Source organism: Schistocerca piceifrons, chromosome 8 (genome assembly GCF_021461385.2).
Source record: "Schistocerca piceifrons isolate TAMUIC-IGC-003096 chromosome 8, iqSchPice1.1, whole genome shotgun sequence".
NCBI classification, from domain to species: domain Eukaryota; kingdom Metazoa; phylum Arthropoda; class Insecta; order Orthoptera; family Acrididae; genus Schistocerca; species Schistocerca piceifrons.
In genome coordinates, this window is record NC_060145.1 from 456,530,329 (window position 1) to 456,552,419 (window position 22,091).

The following is a 22,091-nucleotide window of genomic DNA, read 5'->3' on the forward strand; positions in this document are numbered from 1 at the left end:
CTTAAAATCTTTCACATTTTGTTGCATCTATTGATATTCTAGAGTGTTGTTGTCTAGTAAGTAATATTTTTCCTACATTGCTAACAGCATTTTTTCTCTGTTGTTTCCAGTATTGGTCTCAACTGTAAAATATTTTGTTCTGTTTCAGACACTATGACTTTGATTTGGATAAAACATTGTATTTCTTCATAGCTGGAAGATATGAATTTGGAAACAAAGGTGCTGATGTATTCATTGAGGCATTAGCACGGTTAAATCATTTTTTAAAGGTAACATTAATCATTGTTTTATTTAACTAAAAGTCAGTTAAATTTATAGAAGTGTTATACATTTCTGTAGTTTATCATAAAGTTTTTATTTTTAGACATCTTACCCAGAAATCACAGTAGTTGCATTCCTGATATTCCCTACCAAAACGAACAACTTCAACGTAGAGAGCTTACGTGGCCACGCTGTGACAAAGAGCTTACGAGACACAATCAGTGACATTCAGCAAAAAATTGGAAAGAGGATGTATGAGGTTTGTCTGAGGTATGGATTTATTATTAAAAATACAAAACACCTAGTTTCATCGAGATATTTCCTTGATGTTCATTGAAAACATTGGGCAGTTGTTTACTTTTTTGTTTGCAACAGTCTGATATGTTAAAGTAATTTGTTAGCATGTGTTCACTAAGTTAAAGTGACATAAGCTCTAAGCCAAAAAAAGGCAGTATTGGACCAGTGTTAACATTTATGTGCCCAAAATAGAAACAACAGAAAATTTAAATTCCACATTACCAATTTATACGAGTTGGTATGGTGAGCTCTTCTTTGTAAATTTGTACTAAGAGCTCTTCATCAGAACTTCTCACTGTGAACTTCCTGTTGGAACTGCCTTGTACAGACACCTGTTTTGGCTCTGGTGGTGCCACAACAAAGCAAGTGAATGAATTCAATGAAAAGATTAACTCTGAAATTGATCAACAAGATTTATCAATTTTCAGTGCTACAATGCTGTTGTTTTATAACAAAATGTTTTCTATAAACTACTTTTTTGTTCCTTACGCTAAGTTTCATTTTTTTTTGTTGCTATATTTTGACTAACTACATAATTGTAATGGCTTCCATCACTATTTTTCATTTTGATTTTCACTATATGTAATAATTACACAATCTCTCTGGTAACATTTTACTCTACAAAACAATTATACCATTCCTTTCATTGTCAGATAACAAAACTAATATTTCAAATGCTGTTTTAGGCTTTCACTTAAGAAATGATAATTTAATTTGTATTTACAGTAAATAAATTATAACTAAACGAAAGCCAATTTGCAGTACAGGTTTCAATCATTGTGTATAGATCACATTTTTACCTCATGTGATCCCTACAATAAGTGTCAGAACACTGACACTTTCTAGTTCTATACCTGATGCACTGTGGCATGGCATTCTTTAGTAAGCCACCTGACTCAGTGTGGTTCATTATAAATACCAGGAAAAAAAACCCTAACTTCCTTTGGCCACATTTGGCATGACTGGAAGCATACTAATAAAAATGTCTGACAGAGATTTAAGAGGTGAAAGGGTAGGTGTCGCAAACATGATTTAAAGCTGAGAGAAGTAACAAAGTAAGTTGCACTAGTTAGAAATATTTTTAAACATGAGGTCATGAACAGGAGATGATTAGAAGATATCAAGACTACTCTACTGATAACCATGGACGGGAGAAACACTTGATTCATGCCTCAAGAGAATGAAGGGCTTGGGGACAAGGATAAGTGAACTTGGTTCAAAACTGAGGTAAATATGTCCCCAAAGGAAGCACTAGGATAATAAAAGATGGTTTTCAGCTCAGATAGATAGATAGATAGATAGATAGAGAGAGAGAGAGAGAGAGAGAGAGAGAGAGAGAGAGGAAAGGGGGGGTTGAATGAAATACATTAATAAACCTTGAACACTGTCAAACCTCAATTGTTAATAGGCATTTGCTTCATATTCTATATCTACTTTTATCTTAAAATGCAGGTAATACATGTTACATTTGTAGCATCATTCTGGAAGCTGCTACTCAGTAACAGAATTCAGGTTTGGGGGACCTTCAAATCACTAGCAGGGAATGGGTTGGTGCAGCCAGTCCACTTGCTATTGGCAGTAATTGACCTTACTTAACCAGATCCTGTAAAAATATCACAGCAAAGATCTAGCAGCTTATTTAATTGACAATGCTGCTTTGTCACCATTCTGTATTCATCAGTATACTCATTTCCATGTGTCAAAAGCAAGCCACAAATTTGCACCCCTGTCTTACAGTTGCCGCTGAAAATTAGTATTTCTTAATTTTAGCTATAGTGGCTACAGTTGGCACCATACTGATCTAAATTTATAAAATATCAAGTGAAATTTGCATATATTCCCCAGTCAGACTTTCCATAAGAAAAATATGCCACCATTGCATGTAAGGTATTTCTATCTTGTCTCATCAGTCAGTTCATAAAACTGGTTGTTTTGTTTTACATACATAGTAATGAGACACTATATAAATAACTAAAATATCAGCAAGAAAAATTTGATGTAGTTGTTCAACATCATCAAGTGTCACAAACTAAAATACCTTGGCCACTTCATGAGGAATCAAAAAAAATATGGGCTGTTTCAATGTATCCTGCAAGGAAAAATCGAGGGAAAGATACCTCTGGGATGGAGAAGAATTTCCTGGCTGAACTATCTTAGATCTTGGTTTAATATTAGCTCTGAAGAACTGTTTCCATTGCAACTGATAAAGACAGAATAGCCATGATGATCGCCAATGTCTGAAGCAGACAGGCAGGCAGGCTAAGAAAAGAAGTAGTAGTAGTTGTTGTTCCAACACCTCATGAAGTTGAACTGAACTACATGATAACACTGTATGGAAGCTGACTAAGGCCGGCTCCTCACAGAGCACTTTACAGTGCTGCCCAGTGGGTTGCAAGCAGTGCTTGCATTTTGCTGCCTACCACGAGTGGTGCTCCAAATGATGTTAGTGGCACTGCAAGCTCTGCTCAACTTGTGTAGAGTACTGAGCAACAAGTGGAGTATATTTCATTAAATGTTCAACAAGATTTGCCAGAAATTACAGGTGAGACTTGCTGCCTTCTGCAAAATTTCATTAGGGAAAGAGATGAGTATAAATTTGAGGACCACTATGTTTTACTAGACTAGCGGGTGAGACACCAGTAGACAGTTCTCTACCTGGAAGTGCTGCTAAATGCATCTGAACAGAATTTACTGTTTACTTCATGAATGAAGGGGCATGGAAATGTCTTACAGGTACATCAAATTTGAATTCGTGATTAATGTGCAGCTGGAATATTTGCTTGAAGAACTTTGTATGCACTGAATTTGTGAAGTATTTTAGCTACTGCAGTATTTCCTGTATTACTGATATTTACTGAAAATAAACATTACTTTACTTACTGATTAACTTTTTCTCTTTTGTGGACATGCAAGTGAAATTTGTTTTGAATTTCTCTACGATGGACTACCACACATTCTTCATTGTGGTCTCATTGCTGTAATTGTCATGGTTCAGAGCACACCTAGCAAACCATTTTCCAATGTCAGTGGCAAAATCTCTGTATTGATGTGATCTTTTTTCCAATGCCTTTGTCTAAGACAGTGTAAATGAATCAGTTCCTCTTTGCAACAGCTGCTGTGCTGGAGATATACGCTGTAGCAGCACTGTCCTCGTGTTTTTGAAATAGTGCTGTGGCACAGTCAGAAAACTACCATTATGTTCCTTGCACAGTCTAGAGCAGAGCCACTTTCGGTGTGGTCACCACTCACAATGAATCAGACCACTGAGATGGCCAGTAGTGCCACCATTCAGTGACTGTGGCTGCAGTTGAAACCACTCGTATACCTGCAGCACTCACCTTTGGCAGCACTGCTAAGTCTCAAAAGGATCTAAAACACTGAGGTGACAAAGGTCTGTACACAAGGTATAAAAAGGCAGTGAATTGGAGGAGCTCAGGTGATTAACATGAAAAGGTTTCCGATCTGATTGTGGTCACGCAATGGAAATTAACAGACTTGGAATGCAGATTGGTAGTTGCAGTTAGATGCATGGAACATTCCATTTTGGAAAGTGTTAGACAATTCAATATTAATAGATCCACAGTCTCAAGAGTGTGCTGAGAACACCAAATTTCAGGCATTACCTCTCACCACGGACAACACAGTGGCCTAAGGCCTTCACGTAACGACTGAGAGCATCGGCAGTTTTATAGAGTTGTCAGTGCTAATAGACAAGCAACACGGTGTGAAACAACCACAGAAATCAATGTGCAATGTATGGCAAAAGTATCTGTTAGAACTGTGCGGTGGGATTTGGCGTTAATGGGCTATGGCACCAGGCAACTGATGTGAGTGCTTTTGCTGACAGTAGCACCTCTCCTGGGCTTGTGACTGTAGACCACTAGAAAACTGCGGGCTGGGCATATGAGTTCCAATTTCAGTTGGTAAGAGCTGATGGTAGAGTTAGTGTGTGGCACAGACCCCATAATGCCGAGGATCCAAGTTGTGAACGGGCCACTGCGAAAGCTTGTGGTGGCTTCATAATGGTGTGGGCTGTGTTTACGTGGAATGGACTGGGTCCTCTGGTCCAACTAAACCTATCATTGACTGGAAATGCTGATGTTTGGCCACTTGGAGATCATTTGCAACCATTCTTGGACTTCACGCCTCCAAACATGTCACCAGGCCACAATTGTTCACGATCGGTTTGAAAAACATTCCGGTCAGTTCGAGCGAATGACTCAGCTACACAGATCACCCAACACGAATCCCATAGAACATTTGTGGGATGTAATTGAGAGGTCAGTTGGTGCACAAAATCCTGGAACGGAAACACTTTCACAACTATGGTTGGCTATAGAGGCAGCACAGTTCAATATTTCTGCAGGGGACTTCTAACAACTTTCCTCTTCAGATTGCTGTGCAATGCTGGGCAAAAGGAGGTCCGAAATGATATTAGGAGCTATCCCATGACTTTCGTTGCTGAGCACTTTGCCCAAGCCTCTGCGTCAGAAAATTGCCCCCCAGCCATTTGCACACTCAAACGACGGCTGGAAGGGAACGTCCTCTCGTTCACTACACTCTGCAGTGAATCCTATAATGCCCCATTTACAGAGTGGGAGCTCCTCAGTGCCCTTGCACATTGCCCCGACACAGCTCCTGGGCCTGATTGCATCCACAGCCAGTTGATTAAACATCTCTCATCTGACTACAAGTGACATCTTCTCATCATATTCAACCGGCTCTGGTGCGATGGCGTCTTTCCATTTCAATGGCGGGAGAGCACCATCATTCCGGTGCTGAAACCCATTAAAAACTCTCTTGATGTGGGTAGCTATCAGCCCATCAGCCTCACCAACGTTCTGTGTAAGCTGCTGGAACATATGGTATGTCGGCGGTTGGGTTGGGTCCTGGAGTCATGTGGCTTGCTGGCTCCGTGTCGGGGCAGCTTCCGCCTGGGTCCCTCTACCACTGATAATCTTCTGTCCATCGAGTCTGCCATCTGAACAGCCTTTTCCAGATGGCAACACATGATTGCCATCTTTTTTGACTTACGTAAAGCATATGACATGAGTTGGCGACATCATATTCTTGCCACATTGTATGAGTGGCGTCTCTGGGGACCGCTCCCGATTTTTATCCAAAACTTCCTGTCACTTTGTACTTTTGTGTCCAAGTTGGTGACTCCCATAGTTCCATCCATATCCAGGAGAATGGAGTCCCGCAGGGCTCTGCATTGAGTCTCTCTATTTTTAGTGGCCATTAACGGCCTTGCAGCAGCTGTCGGGCCCTCCGGTTCACCTTCTCTGTATGCAGACGGCTTGTGCATTTCGTAGTGCTGCTCCAGTACTGTTGTTGCTGAGCGGTACCTCCAGGAAGCCATTAACAAGGTGCAGTCATGGGCTCTATTCCATGGCTTCCAGTTTTCAACCGCAAAGTCGTGTGTCATGTGCTTCTGTCAGCATTGTACCATTCATCCGGAACCCGCACTTTACCTTAATGTTGATCCACTCACTGTAGTGGAGACATATCAATTCCTAGGACTGGTTTTTGATGCTCGATTGACTTGGCTCTCTCATCTTAGTCAGCTTAAGCAGAAGTGCTGGTAGCACCTCAATGCCCTCCATTGCCTGAGCAACACCAATTGGGGTGCAGATCGCTGTACGCTGCTGCTGCTCTACAGAGCCCTTGTCCAATCCCGAATTGACTATGGGAGTGTGGTTTATGGTTCAGCAGCACCTTCAGCATTGCATTTACTCGATCCTGTGCACCACTGAGGGGTTCGATTAGTGACAGGTACTTTTAGGACAAGTCCGGTGACCAGTGTACTGGTGGAGGCTGGTGTCCCTCCACTGCAGATCAGACGTGCACACCTGCTCACCAGTTACACAGCACATATTCATCTGATCTGGGCTAACAATTGCGGTACGCGTGCGGTCCCTTCTCTCCGAACTGGTGTCCTCCCTTTACCACCTCTCCTTGTGGTCCATTCACGTACGCCTCCGTGGTGTACACCTCGGCCGCAGCTTTGTCTGGACCTTTAGCATGGCCCTACAGACTCCGTTAACCCCGTTGCCCTCCGCTGTCATTTCCTTTCGATTCTTGATGTGTTCTGGGGCTCTGAAGCAGTTTACAGAGACTGCTCAATGGCTGATGGTCACATAGGCTTTGCATACGTTCATGGAGGACATATTGAGCAGCACTCCTTGCCAGTTGGCTGCAGTGTTTTCACTGCAGAGCTGGCGGTCGTATCTCGTGCTCTTGAGTACATCCGCTCATGCCGTGGCGAGTCATTTCCCCTGTGTACTGACTCATTGAGCAGCCTACAAGCTATCGACCAGTGCTACCCTTGCCACCATCTGGTGGTGTCCATTCAGGAGTCCATCTATGCCCTGGAACATTCTTGCCGTTCCGTGGTGTTTGTGTGGACCCCAGGACACGTCGGAATCCCCGGCAACAAATTTGCCGACAGGCTGGCCAAACAGGTGATGCAGAAACTGCTTCTGGAGATAAGCATCTCCAAAGCTGACCTGCATTCTGTTTTACACCACGGGGTTTTCTGGCTTTGGGATGGCATAACAGCACGCACAACAAATTGTGTGTCATTAAGGAGACTATGAATGTATGTAAGTCTTCCATGCAGGCCCCTCGCAGGGAATCGGTTGTTCTCTGCTGGCTCTGCATTGGCCATATGTGGCTAACACATGGTTACCTACTCCGTCATATGGGCCCACCACCGTGTTGCTGTGGCTCCCAAATGACAGTCGTCCACCTCTTGCTGGACTGCCCACTTTTAGCCGGTCTCCGGCATATGTTTAACTTTCCCAGCACCCTGCCTTCAGTGTTGGGTGACAATGCCTCCACAGCAGCTTTAGTTTTACATTTTATCTGTGAGAGTGGGTTTTATACTTCTATGCAGCTTCTAGCACACCTTCTTACCTCCTCGATGTGTGGTCCATAGGTAAAGTGTTGATCAGGTTGACACCCCAGGAACTGGCGGCATTTTGTTTTTCTTCAATTTTTTTATTACACACACACACACACACACACACACACACACAGTGAAACCCCCTTTAACACTTTTCAAGGGACTTCAAAAAATTGGTGTAAAATGCCGGGCAATGTAAAATTTGGGAAATAACATGTTAAGCTGTAAAAGATATGTACACCATACCCCATTACATTTTCGCACTTTGTGTGATATATGTACATAACAGGCATCGAAAGACTTGTCAAGGACTTGTTTATTATCTAATGAAAACTGCTGCTGTAACTGAAACTGATAACTGTCTGGGAAGTAGGAACATGTTTCATAATCAATGTTCCTGAAAGCCTGCAGCTGTCATTCATTATTTAAATAATGAAATACTGCACAAGGTATGTATTTTTTCACTCTTAGCACAATGTGTTTTGAGAATTTTTTCGTATTGTCAGGTGCAAATATGTTCATAAGTATTTTGTGTGGTGTTTGAATATTTGTCATTCTGCTTCTCTTGCACCATAGGCGTCTTTTGGAGGTTATCAGGTACCTCATTTATGTGGAAACCCCCCCCCCCCCCCCCACACACACACACACATTGTTTGTTTATCTAACATCACAACAAATACATGCACTTAACAATGAGAATAAATTCTCCTAATACGTTTTGCTTAGTATGGAAAAACATGTAACTGGCACTGTTTAAACCAAATACATTTGAGCAATACAAAGTGAATGACTGTTTCAACTAGTGCTACAAGTGGTCAACCACCGAAACATGCTACATATGGTTCGACAATGATGTCACGATGATCACAACAATCACAAAACTGCATTTGCACAGTAGACAGTTTGGAACTGGTTGTGATTGGTCATAATATCTTTATTCAAATGAACTTAGGTACTCTCATCAGCCACCATGCCAAGTAGAGAGCTTGGCAGCGGCAGGAGATACGGCAGGAATTGTCCCAACTTTTACACATTTGTGAGTTCAAATACGTGGAGTAGAGTGCCCTGGTGTCAAGTAACGTAACTGTGTTATATTTGTAAACACTACTGCACGGCCAACAACATGCCAGTGTCATTTTTTTCCCCCACAAACATTTTTTTGTAATGTGTAAATCATGAGAAAGTTATAAATATTTAACGCAAAATCAAGTGCAAATTAACATTGTGAACATGAGAAATTTGACGGGAATGATGAAAAATGTTGTAAACGGCGGGAAAATGTTAACTCCAGGAACATAAAGCAGGGTTATACTGTATATATTCTGGGTGATAATTCAGTTTTCCTTCCAGGAAGATGTATGTGGACCTTAAGCATCACCATTAATTTTGTGTTTGTGCACTACATTTTAAGTATCTAGGATCTCTCCACATGTTTTATTGAGTTGATCTGTACTGGCAAGAGAACATCATTCACATAGGCCACAGTCACAAGATGGCTACTTCTTGCTGCAAGTTTTTGGCAGTGGCTGCGTTGTAATGTCCCAAAATACTGGCCTACACATGGAACCACGAAGGCACCCTCTCTGAGACACACATTTCAGGGGATTTGAGTTTTGTAGCTCTATCCTTGAAGTAGCTCTCCAAGCAACTCATAGCCAGCGATACTAAATTTATTAAAATTTCCGAGACTGTTACGCCGTGGCCAAATGGCTTTCCTTAGTAAACAAAATATTTCGTACCTGTAAACATCTTCGGTGGCGTAAGATGGAGTTTTGGAATAACTTCAATTATAGCAAAGCTATCACTAATTTGTTACTTCCTCAGAAATCGGCAAACCACTAATTAAAATGACAGTGCAGATTTGACTTAATTGTGTGTTTTTGTGTGTGTGTGTGTGTGTGTGTGTGTGTGTGTGTGTCATGGATAACCTTATTCTAAAAATTCTTAGCGCCCAAACTCGAGTAAGAATCTAGATGTTAAAATTTTGCATAATGATTGCCTTAGTAAATCAAAACAAAAAGTTCTTTTACAGAGAAATACCAACAGTCATTCTTTGCACATACCACCCGTAATTGTAGTAGGGAGAGGGTGTGGAAAATTATTCTACTGCATGGTGTACCATGCAACACTTGGTGTACAATGGCTTGTGGACTAAAATTGAAGATGTAATGGCTGCGTAAGAGCTTCTAACTTTCTGACGGTTTGTATCTGGATCTGAAATGATGAAACATTGTTCCCTTATTATGATGGAAGTTGCTCTCCTGATTCAGACCACAAAAAACCATATTCCATGTGTCACTTGCAATTTGCTAGAAACATGTCTTGTGATGGCAGTGTCCACGGTTCAGTCAAATGTAATTCCTCTTGCCTGCATTCTCTTAAAATAATTGGAACTGTGCTGCAGATTAACTAAAAATAAGCACGTATAGCACTTAGTTGCGGCTAGGGAAATGTATTGAATTTTAAGAAATATTTATGAGGAACTCCTTGGGTGCAAAGTTGCAAGTTCAGTCTTTAGTAAGGTTCATTTGAAAGTGTTGTGTTACCAGTTATGACATGAAAAATATATGCTGCTAATGACTCAACAAGTGCATTAGGAGGGCGGCAGAAAATGAGTGTCTGGGAGGAGCAGAGATCAATGTTCTGTGGGATGTATATATTACACTTCACAAAATGGACATCTTTGACAGTCAAGAAATGTTCAAAACAAACCATTAACTTCCATTATGAATATCAAATGAAAAATGGCACTCCACAGTGATAACAAAGGTTCACACCATCGAGATCAAAGGCAAGCTCCTTGGGAGTTACAAACAGTGCAGGATGTTAAACTGTTTCCACACTTAAAGAATGCATATAGAATCATATTGGTATAACAGGATGATGAGAACTGGTGGAATGTGATGATATTCAAGTGAAAGGGAAACAGTCTGTTGTGGAGCTTTTCATGAAACTGACTATCCTTTAAGGCATAGCTGCAGATAATGCGAGAACATGTTTTATAGGCATGGAAAAACAAACATCCAGAGGCTGAATTTGTCCAGTGCTTCCAGGTGGTGTGAATTGCAATGTCACACATTTGTCAGGAGAGATAGTTTGCTCTAAGAATATGATTTTTATATGCAGACCAAGAATCAAGCAAAAGCAAGTAATTTTGGCCAGCTATTGACCAAAAGCAGTGCTCTTACGATGGTTGTAGTTCTCTTACGCTCATTTTCCCACTCTTGTTTGGTGTGACATAAATGTTCCCTACTGCCCTAGCATGACCATGCGCACGAGGAAGAATCAGAGGGACAGAGCACCTCCAACTTATCACAGAATGATAAATAACTTTGCAGCCAATTGACCACCCAGATTAACAATTGGCATAATTGTGTACGAATGTGTTAGTTGATTTTGATACAGCTCTCTTGGTACTTGTAATTTCCAGAATTCCTTATATATGCATTTCCTTTTCAACTCCTGATTGGTTGTAGTTGAATACAAATTCCTTACTGAATGATGGGATAAGTTTATCTCCTCTACAAATTTACAGGCCAGTTCCACAGTTTGTATGTGCATTGTTAAGTTGATGCTTTGTTTGAAATTTTGCTATCTTAAATGTTCCATTTCGATAGCACTGTTTGAAGTTATGTAACCATCCACTGGTTCTCTTGAAATCACTGTAATGTATGTTGCATGCAATTTGATGTGTGTAATGTAGTAGGTAACCACCATGCACATCCTGTAAGTGCATACTGTCCTCTTGAATATCCATAGTTTTTTGTATGCACTGCAGGATTGTATTGCTGCAGATGTATTCAAAAGCTGTTCTCTGTCTGTCTGTCTGTCTGTCCATGGCTCAACACCTATTTCAATATCGATTTCACTTGTTAAGCATGTATTGCACTCCTCATGTACAGTGTATATGATGCCACACATTTCACTGACTCATCCTGCAGAAATGCTCATATTTCATCTTCCACTTCTTTCTCACTCCATGAGATTCCTTGGGTTCCTTTCTGGTGAATGTCAACTGCAGTAACCATTGCTGTAGATATAATACAAAGTTTGTTTATCATTGCCATTGCTGTGCTTTGTATCAACACAACTAGCACTGTTGTGAGTTATTCATTGACTAAATAGTTCAGTTACACTCTGTAGTGTAGTGCTGTGATCATCACTGGATACTTCCAGTCCCGCCCCCTATTATTGCCACTAGTAGCCAATGTTGTGGGTGTATGGTAGACAGTTGTGTGGGGCATCAAGTGCTATAAATGTCACTGGCCTTTTGTGAACTCGCACTCAAGGGGTACCTCGTTAGAAAATCATCAAATGTCTGCTGTTAATGGGTCATAATTTGGAACTCCAAACAGAAAATTTGACTAGTAGCTCATGTAATGTTGTGTTGTCTTAGTCTGTGATATATCTTCATAAACTTTATACAGACTGGTTAAATAACTGGTATATCTATTGTTTCAAACGTTTAGAACTGACAAACACATGATAAGTTCATAATTAGTATTAGTACTCTTGTAAAGTTATAATTAGAAATTTATTTCACAGAACATGTTTGACAGTAAGTTTCACAACAATCAAGAAAAATCTGACAGTTTTGCTTTCTTATACTATTTCTTCCTATACAATATTTTTTAAAATATTGAATTTGAATGATTGCTTTCAACAAATATAAATACCTACTAATGTGTTTAATATAATGGAAGAATTATTTTAATTACTAACACTTACAAAGGTTTCAATGTAAAAGTTATATTATTTGTTACAGCCAACTATACAGTAAACCATGTTAAAGATTCTTACTGAACAATCTACGATTTGAATAATTGGTCACATCATTACGCATTATTTTTCTAGATCTTTCTATTTGATGATTTTATGTATTTCCTACAAAAACGGCATTATGAAAGCAAATTATCATCTTCTTGGATCTGAAATCATTATTTTTATGGAATGAAGATAGATATACATGAAATTCCAGATTACCCCGTTTCGTAATTTTGTGAGTGAAATAGATAACCAACTTTGTTATTTACAAGATTTTGAGTTATTCAATATAGTGTTAGTTAACAGTTTAAAAGATGAGAAAGGAATAAAGAAACTTGTAAGTATGCAATAACACACTAAAAATACAAAATGTCACGTAATTCGCAAACTCCTGTGAAAAATATAAGGATATTATATTACAATAGAACAACAAAGCATCATATAGAAAAGCTAAAACCAGTAACAGACAACTCTTTGGACTAATATTTGTGAGGTATCTCTTAGATATACTTGTTCTATTCTATCTATGAGCTATGTTCTAAAACTGAGTTGTCCTGCTTACCAGTGGGCGGCTGCCCAATCCAGCAGACCTGCTACTGAAAGAAGACATGGTGAAGATTAAGAGATGTATATATTCTCTACAGAGAAATGGTTTGCCACCTGTAACGACGCACAATGTAGCTGACGACTGGAACGATCCTGTTCTGAATGCTGTCAGAAGGTGCCAGTTGTTCAACACGAGTAACGATCGTGTCAAGGTAAATGTTTGCTGCCATGTAATACAAAATACTCCTCTCAGACACTCTGGATTATTAGTGTTTGCAATGTTGCTTCTTAACTTATTCAGTTGTTCAGCTTTCCACTGCCTGCTGCTTTCCAGAGCCATATAATACACAATGTGAGGCTATTGCTGAGGCCCAACTGTTCCCCGTGTGCACACATGTGCACTAGGGTGTCCCAAGATATAATGGGGATTTTTTTTCATGAAATTGAAAATGCATTCCCTCTGTTTGTTTCTATTTGACCTTAATAACTCACATACTACATATTATTACAATTAAATTATTATAACATGTACCGACTTGATGCTAAACATGAGAATTGAAAACTTTTCCTGTTTCGGAATGTAGGGATTCTGGAACTTAATGACTGTTTGGTAAACAAAACACCAAATTGCCCAAATCATGTTTATTCACTATTTAACATGTAAAAACATTAGTCTCTAAATTTTTATTTCGAAGTTTGTTTTCTACAGTCAGGATAAATCTTTCAGTGTTCTTGTACGCAACGTAACAAAATTTGTTTTTGTTTCTCCTGAATCAAGATTAAACCAAGTCTTGCATCAACTTGACCGCTCTTTCAGGTGTGTCATTCACTGCTCTCAGTGCTGAAACCTTCTTCCTGGTTTCTTGAAAGGAAGCATTGTTTGACCACATGGCAGGACATTTGTGGAGAAAACTGTTATCAGTTTTAAGGCGATAGAACAATGACTTGCTTCTGACTGAAATAAAGTCGTAGATGTTTTTCTCTGTAATTAAGAGAGAGCTAACCAGTTAACAAAATTGTGATGTAAACGGAGAACTAAAGAAACAGTGTCTCTATTATTTTATTTAACTCACCATACAATGGACCACAAAGTTCTTTCTTCGAAGGGATGTAACGGTTAGCATGAGCTGATAAGTTATCTTTGGTTAAATTTTCAACCATTCTTACTTTTGTTTCTAGATCCACATCATCATCAAACAGTGAAAAGTCAGAAACTTCATCAGTCAAATACCATATATGCTGGCTTATCTTCTGTAGAGCTGCTTTTGAGACGTCTTTATCTAATTTTTTGTGTGCCTTCATTGACTTCAAAAAGCACAAATCTTGGTAGGGTGCCTTTACTGCCAAAATACACTGAAGCCATGGCTTGACATAGGATGTCATGATGAACAGGCAAATGTCAAACAGTGCTACCTTCTCCTTGCTCAGAATTTTTAACTGACCACAAAGTAATGATATTTTTAGGGAATTTATAGCTCTCGCCATCCATCAAGCTTGGTATATGGCACCTGGAGGCCATATCTCGAATTTTCTGTCCATATCTCCACCTAAAAATATAACAGAAAGCTCTATCAACTCTCAGTTATCATCTCTGATTATTTCTTTTGTCAGATCAGTGTGGTAAAACTCAAGCAGATTGTCAATTTCTGAAACAGTTTGGTGCATTGTGACTTTTTCCTTTTAGCAGTGTATATTATCTGGATCTACACTTTTCCAGATATCTCTGAACTTTTTGAAAAGTGGAATATCAGAACTTGTTGTCACTGAACTGATTTTTACGTGGAACACGTTTTTTAACACTAGTTCATACATGTGGTGGCAGCAAGGAAAATGAATGACACTTCTGTTAAGTTTTTGCTCAAGTAGCACACAGACACCATTGATATAACCTGTATTTGAAGCTGTAGTGTCACAACAAAGAGACTGCACTTGTACGAATTCTTTGGATCGAGGACTTACTTATAGGAAATTTATCAGTATTATATCCAAGTGCCTCAATGGTAGTTTCAAGAATATACACTGAATCTCTCACACTCAACTGACACCTATCTAGTGCTGCTACTAATTTTGGGAGTACTGAAATTTTTCCGCATAGTTGTTTTACTGGTTTCAGATTTTATGTTCTCAATCACAGTTGGGAAACTTCCTTGCGAACACATCTCATTTTCATTACAGTCTGAAGATGAGTCATTTTGTAATGCTCCATAAGATGCTGTTGAAGAATCTGATGTGGAAAGATATTTAGCATGTCAGTTTTCTTCCTCAATAGTTCTTATGCACGACCTTTCCTCTTTATTAGCCAGTTTCTCGTCCACTCCAGCTAAGTGGCCAGGCCAATCTGGCTCTCTCTGTCACTGTAAAAAGATTTTATCTTCATCTATTTTCATTAACTGAAGGGCATTGGCGTGTGCAACTCCCTCCAAACTTGATATAGGTTCACTAATTCCTTCACACAATTAGGTACAGATTTGGTAGGTATACACACCTTTTCCCAGAAGATCATACATTCCCGAATAGTGAGATTTGCACTTTCACTGACAGTTAAATTCATTTCCCAGATATTATAAAATAAAACTGCTACAACTTGACATCTTGGGTTGTCGGGTGTTCTGCCGGATATCAGCGTCGTACTTGCACGATATTTCAGTCACGTAGCTTGTAACCTTCATCAGGTGCGACCTGAGACTGCTCCTCAAGTGGACCTGGTCCAGTATTTATGCCTATGGCCTTCCCCCTCCACCAACTGCTGCAGGCGCTTCCTCTGTGGTCCGCGCCCATTTCCTGCGACCTGCTGGTGGAGGGGGAAGGCCATAGGCATAAATACTGGACGAGGTCCACTCGAGGAGCAGTCTCAGGTCGCACCTGATGAAGGTTACTAGCTACGTGACCCAAAATATCGTGCAAGTATGACGCTGATATCCGGCAGAACACCCGACAACCCAAGATGTCATTAGATCGCCGGGAAAGCCTGAAGAGTTACTGCTAGAACTTGTCCGTTAGATGGCAGTTTTGAACCTTTTATCTGATATTTTATCAGACCTATTAAAAATATATGCGTTTTAGAACTACTAAGTAATTCCACTGACATTTTCACTTGCTGACGACAATTTAGACTAACAATGTTAGAGACACACAAACACGAGGGCACGTGCCTTCGCCTTTCTTACCAAGCACAGCCAACCTGACATGTTTCAATGCAAGTCAGCACGGGCTGCCAAGATCCTAAGGTTCTGAAATTTTACATATTGTTGTTTTGGCATCATACAAATAAATTAAGAGGGTATGCGAAATAAATTAAGAGGGTATGCACTCAAATAAAAGCTACATTGAATTTTTGGAACACCCTAATGTGCACCTATCCATATGACCCAATTACTCTGAAATATTTGTTTATTGCTCTCTCTCTCTGTTTTAATTTTTACTTTTTTGTCTCTACAATACTGGATGCACCACATGTAATAATGTAACGTATTTACTAGAAATGAAGGGAATAATTGAATCTTGGAATAAATGAAGTTTATTGAAATAAATTGTTAATGAGGCAGGTGAAGATTGCAGTCAAAGTGAAATTCAGTAGTGTGGACATGCATACATGCATGCACACGTGGAGGGGGGGGGGGGGGGGGGGGGAGGAGGTTGAGAGAGAGAGAGAGAGAGAGAGAGAGAGAGAGAGAGAGAGTAGTGTCACTAATATATGATGCTAAACAGTGGTTAAAATGTGTATCAATATGAAACCTGGTCATAACTATAGATGAACATTATAAAAGTACAGAGTGTTATATACTCCACCCAAAAAATGTACTATGTACTCTTACATAAGTCTGGTATTGGGATATTTCATTGTCAGAGTTCCTATCAATCCAGTAGCATCTCAATATCTTGATTATTTGTCTGTTATTGCTTTTACACACAGTGCAAGGAATTTATTTATTTATTTATTTATTTGTGATACTGATTTCAACTATTGCCTTTCTAAATGCTAGTGTGTTGTTTAGGTAGCATTTAAAGTTTGATCTTGCAGTTTTGTCTGGTAGACAGGTATAAGATCTACCAATCATGGGCAATTTTGCAATGATATAGTTCAAGTGATTTTATTGCACCAACTGACAGAAACTGAGGAGGAGGCATTGTAATAAGAAATATAGCTAGTGACACTTCATAAAAATCACTGTCGAATCCATGAGTGGAATGTAACAAATTAGTGTGAAAATGGGACCCACTCTGTGGTCTGTAACTGCACTTAACAAGGTTATTAAATAAATATGCCAGTTAGATAGTATTTGTAATAAATGTGGAAGAGCATGGAATATACTGTATTTATCCACCTGTATGATTACATTTTTACCAAATTTATCATTCGAAAAATACAAGCTTGTGTTACATTCAGAGGTAAAGTTTTGGTTGCTGAGGCCAATGTGTTTTTACATTGTGTAATACATTAATAAAGGGACTGTGTAACATTTTCAGATGATGCCTTGGTTGTTGTGGTCATACGCAGATTTGACCATTTTATAAGTATAGAAAAGAAGGTGGAGGGTGGGGGCGTGGGAGAGGGGGGGGGGGGGGGGGGGGGAGAAATGGCACCAGATCAACCAAATGTGTACAGGATAGAACAAGAGTGGGCAGCAAATTCCTTTGTGGTGCCAGTCATGAGGGTGCATTCCACATACCTTGCATTTTATAACCTCTACCATGTTTAAATTGCAGTTTGCCAGAATCTAAATTTAGTTAGAACTGAACTGACTTTACAAGTGGACAAATACTAATCAGTAGTACATGTTTCTATAGGAGATGTTGTTTCTAATGTAGACCTATTCACATAGACTCTTGAGGGCACTCACATCTCTTTTGTGATTACATACTTGGTGACCAAGGGCCCTCAGTCTTTGCAGAACTACTTCCCTTTACATGCTACAAGTCTATCATTGTACTATTATCTTTTCCTCTCTACCTTTCCAGTGGACAACCTTCTTGATGCCAATTATGCTTGGATCTGGTTTGGGTTTCGGACATTTATTTACTTATCTTCCAGCCTTCAACAGCTTTTCATTATTATTTATGTTATCCGCTTGTTGAATTTGACTTGCCATTTCTTTTCTAAATTTTACAGATGTGCAGATCATGCAGGGAAGGTTGCCCAGTGCGATGTATATTTCAACTTTGTGCTTTTCTTCATTTGCACCATTCTCTCTTGCAATAGTACTACCCTGAAAACTCAGAACTGTAACCATTTACCGGGTGATCAAAAATTCAGTGTAAATTTGAAAACTTAATAAACCACGGAATAATGTAGACAGAGAGGTAAAAATTGACACACATGCTTGGAATGACAAGGGGTTTTATTAGAACAAAAAAAAGTTCACAAAATGTCTACATATGGCGCTGGACAGCAAAACGTCTGTGACTGCGCATGACAATCGTGTATAAAAGGAGCTGTAATGAGAGAGAGAGAATCAGATGCGCCAGCTGTCACAACATGTTGACGTTATCTGAAAAGGCGCTTTTAGTGAAGCTGTATTATCAGAATGGAGAATGTGCTAGTTCAGCGTTACGATCCTATCGCCATAGGAAGGGGATTTGAGCGGGTAAAGGTCCATTGACAAATGCAGCTGTGGCGAGAATGATTTCGAAGTTAGAAGCCACGGGTTGTTCAGACAATAGACCCCGTAGTGGCTGACAGAGCACAAGGCATAATGCTGCTGAGAGAGTTCAGGAAGAAATTGAGACTGTAGCGGGTTCGTCTATGCACGGGGAAGTCAGCGCTCGTGCAGTCACACGTCACACCGGCATTCCATACACTACTGTTTGGTTGGAACTTTGGCGTACCCTCCGATGCTATCCGTACAAAATCCATCGGCATCATGAACTGTTTACCTGGCGATTTAGTGAAGCAGAGGGCATTTGCGGCGTGGGCGTTTCAAAAGGTGGCGGAAGATGACGATTGGTTGAGTAACGTGTTGTGGACCGACGAAGCTCATTTCACACTCCGAGGGTCTGTCAACGCCCACAACTGCAGAATTTGGGCTACTGAAAATCCTAGAACTGTCTTGGAAACGCCATTGCACGACGAGAAAGTCACGGTATGGGTTGGATTTTCCGCATCTACCATTACCGGGCCTTTTTTCTTTGAGGAAATGCGTGATTCTGGTGTTGTAACTGCTACCGTGATGGGTGAAAGGTATGCCAATAAGTTACAGAATCGCATCATCCCTAGCCTGGCTGATAAACACCTGCTGGAAAGTACGATGTTTATGCAGGATGGCGCTCCACCCCATATTGCTAGATGTGTGAAAGATTTCTTGCTCTCGTCGTTTGGTGATGATCGTGTGCTCAATCCGTGCGATTATTGGCTTTTGAGTTACCTGAAGTCGCAAGTGTATCGTGATCGACCGACATCTCTAGGGATGCTGAAAGTCAACATCCAACGCCAATGCCTCACCATAACTCTGGACATGCTTTACAGTGCTGTTCACAACATTATTCCTCGACTACAGCTATTGTTGAGGAATGATGGTGGACATATTGAGTATTTCCTGTAAAGAACATCATCTTTGCTTTGTCTTACTTTGTTATGCTAATTATTGCTATTCTGATCAGATTAAGCGCCATCTGTCGGACATTTTTAAACTTTCATATTTTTTTTGTTCTAATAAAACCCCATGTCATTACAAGCGTATGTGTCAATTTGTACCTCTCTATCTACATTATCCTGTGATTTATTCAGTTTTCAAATTTATACTTTCTACATCTGGCCGTCGGGTTTGTCCAACTGCACCTGCTCCCCTGGTGGTAGGGGACTCTCCTCCTATTGCTTCCTCCCTCTCACCCCTTTTTGGGAGTGTTGACTCCCTATTAGGTGGGGCGTCAGTCCCCAACCCCCAGCTGGAGAAGCAATGCCCTCCTCAGGTGCCCCTTATCAGGAAGGAGTTGCACAGAACACTCCCTCCCCAGGAATTTGCTGACCTGAAACTGGATGCCATCTGGTGGCTGAAGGAGCCACAAGTTGTAGGTTGTAAGTCTTCGCATACCTCCAGTGTCCCAGAATCTGGGGCAGGACCGACCACTGTAGAAGTCTAAATCTTCTAAAGACAAGAAGATAAAAAGGAGTCCTCCAAAAAAATGAGAGATTGTGATGTCCCTCATGCAACCTCTTCTGGCAAGACAGCGTTCCTGGTGGCCCCTGTGGCCCTGAACCTTCCACACACCCTGCTTTGGAACAAATGTGTATTGATAGGGTACCTTCACAACCAGTGGCAGCAGGTGGCAGTAAAGCATGACCTGCCTTTTTGGTACCTTTATATCTCCACAAGATACTGACTGTGTGATCCTACAGTGGAACTGTAGCATCTGTTTGTCACTTGGCTGAGCTCTGATATCTTTTGCGCGCTTACCATTTTTTTGCATTCACCCTCCAGAAAACTTGTTTCCCAGCCAAGTGATCCCCATCCTCCATGGCTATTGTGATTATGTTAAGAATTACACTGACTATGAAAGAGCATTGGGTGGTGTTTGCCCATATGTTCTGGCTTCTGTTTGAACATGCTGAACATGCTTGTAGACATCTATCTTTGCTTCTTGAGTACTGATGTTCCCACACACTTCAGTGTGGCATATAGGTCTTATTTGGCTATTGACCTTGCCGTTTGCAGCCTAGGTCTTTTCTCATCCATCCACAACTACCTGTGCAACAGTAGTCATTTTGACCCTCCCTTGGTGTCACTTCCCTGGGTGTCCACCCAAATGGGCTCTCTCCAAAGCTGATTGGGATGCTGTCATCACTGCCATCACCCCTGGCACCTAGCAGTGTGGAGGTATCAGTGCGGCTCTTCGGAGCAGGGCTGCAGCAATTCTATCGGCAGCTGATTCAGCGATCACCCATTCCTCGGCATCACACCTTGGTGGACTCCTACAATTGCCATTAGAGATCACAGGTGGGCCATAAGACACAACTATTGATGGAGCACCTCACTGCCTTTAAGTGGCTCCATGCCCACTGCCATTCCTCATAAAATGATACGAAGAAGACTGCTGGGAGCGGTATGGTGCTACTGTTGGACTGTGTACCCCTCCTTCACAGTTTCAGGAAAAGATTCAATGCCTCTGTGGACACCAGTGCACCACTGTTGTAATGGTATCTCTGTGAATAGTCATGTCTACACTGGTACAGACGCTGCTGCTGGACACTTTTCTTTTCATTATGTTCGAGCCTCTGTGTCTGAGAATTACCAGCCTGCATTTAGTGTCCTGAGACAGCAGGTAGAGCAACTTCCTTTACCATTTACTGTATGTCACCTGGAAACATGGCACTGACAATGTCATCATTCACCGCTGTACTTTAAACCTAAGTTTAAGTACTATAATACAGACAGTTTAATCTTTAGAGCTGTCAGTCAACTTTAAACTGTATATTCTGATGGTGCTCTTGTTCGTTTGAAGAGTAAAACTTGGTCAAAAATACGAGGGTCCTCCACAGAGTAAGTTCTGTTTTTATTTCTATCCGTGGCAGTGCTATGATCGCAGTACCATGCATGTGTGGCAGCTACTCTGAATCAATGAGAAGACATGTACGCCATTTTTAGATCCCTGCTGCTGACGTGTGCTTTGTAGTGCTTCTTTATAATGTCAGCCGTAATTGAAAATGCTGCCGTTCATGAAATCATATCTATGATTCATTTTCTAAATACAAAGAAAGTTAAACCAAAGGAAATTCATTGGAAAATCTGCAAGGTTTACAGACAAATTGCTATGAGTGATTCAATGGTTAGAAGATGGGTCAGACTGTTCAATGATGGATATGATAAAGTGCATGATGAAGAACAAAGTGGATGCCCATTTATGGTTGCTGATGAACTGGTTCACACAGTTGAAGAGAAGACTAAGCACAACTGTAAGTTTACACTTAGTGCCCTTACTATGGAAGTTACGCAAATCTCACAATCACTAATTCATTAAATTGTTACTGAAAAACTGATATTTTGGAAACTTTGCTCACATTGGGGTACCCAAAATTCTTACTGAACAACACAAAAATAAACAATGGATGGACAGTGCACTTCAGTTTTTGATATGCTACAGTGAAGAAGGCGACAGTTTTCTTTCTCAGATGGTCATGTGAGATGAAACTTAGGTATCATACGACACCCCTGAAACAAAATGGCAATCAATGGAATGGAGGCACACTTCATCCCCAATGAAGGTTAAGCCTAAGCAAATCTTGACACCTTGAGAAGTCATGTGCACCATTTTTTTGGGACAGAAAAAGCATTCTGCTGATTGATTTCTTACCACGTGGTTACTGCAAGAGCATTAAGAAATT

At 40.4% G+C, this 22,091-nt stretch overlaps 1 protein-coding gene across 2 annotated transcripts in view; it reads left to right on the forward strand.

Annotated features, from left to right (window-relative positions):
- LOC124711252 (glycogen [starch] synthase) overlaps positions 1 to 22,091 on the forward strand; it is a 128,803-nt gene that overhangs the window by 71,626 nt on the left and 35,086 nt on the right. For both annotated transcript variants that reach the window (XR_007005448.1, XM_047241222.1), the window contains exons 7-9: positions 149 to 269; positions 365 to 531; positions 12,795 to 12,987. Coding sequence is in view for 1 of the 2 variants with exons in the window: in XM_047241222.1 (XP_047097178.1) it covers positions 149 to 269; positions 365 to 531; positions 12,795 to 12,987 (481 nt within the window). In the remaining variant the exon portion in view is untranslated. The remainder of the gene's footprint in view (positions 1 to 148; positions 270 to 364; positions 532 to 12,794; positions 12,988 to 22,091) is intronic.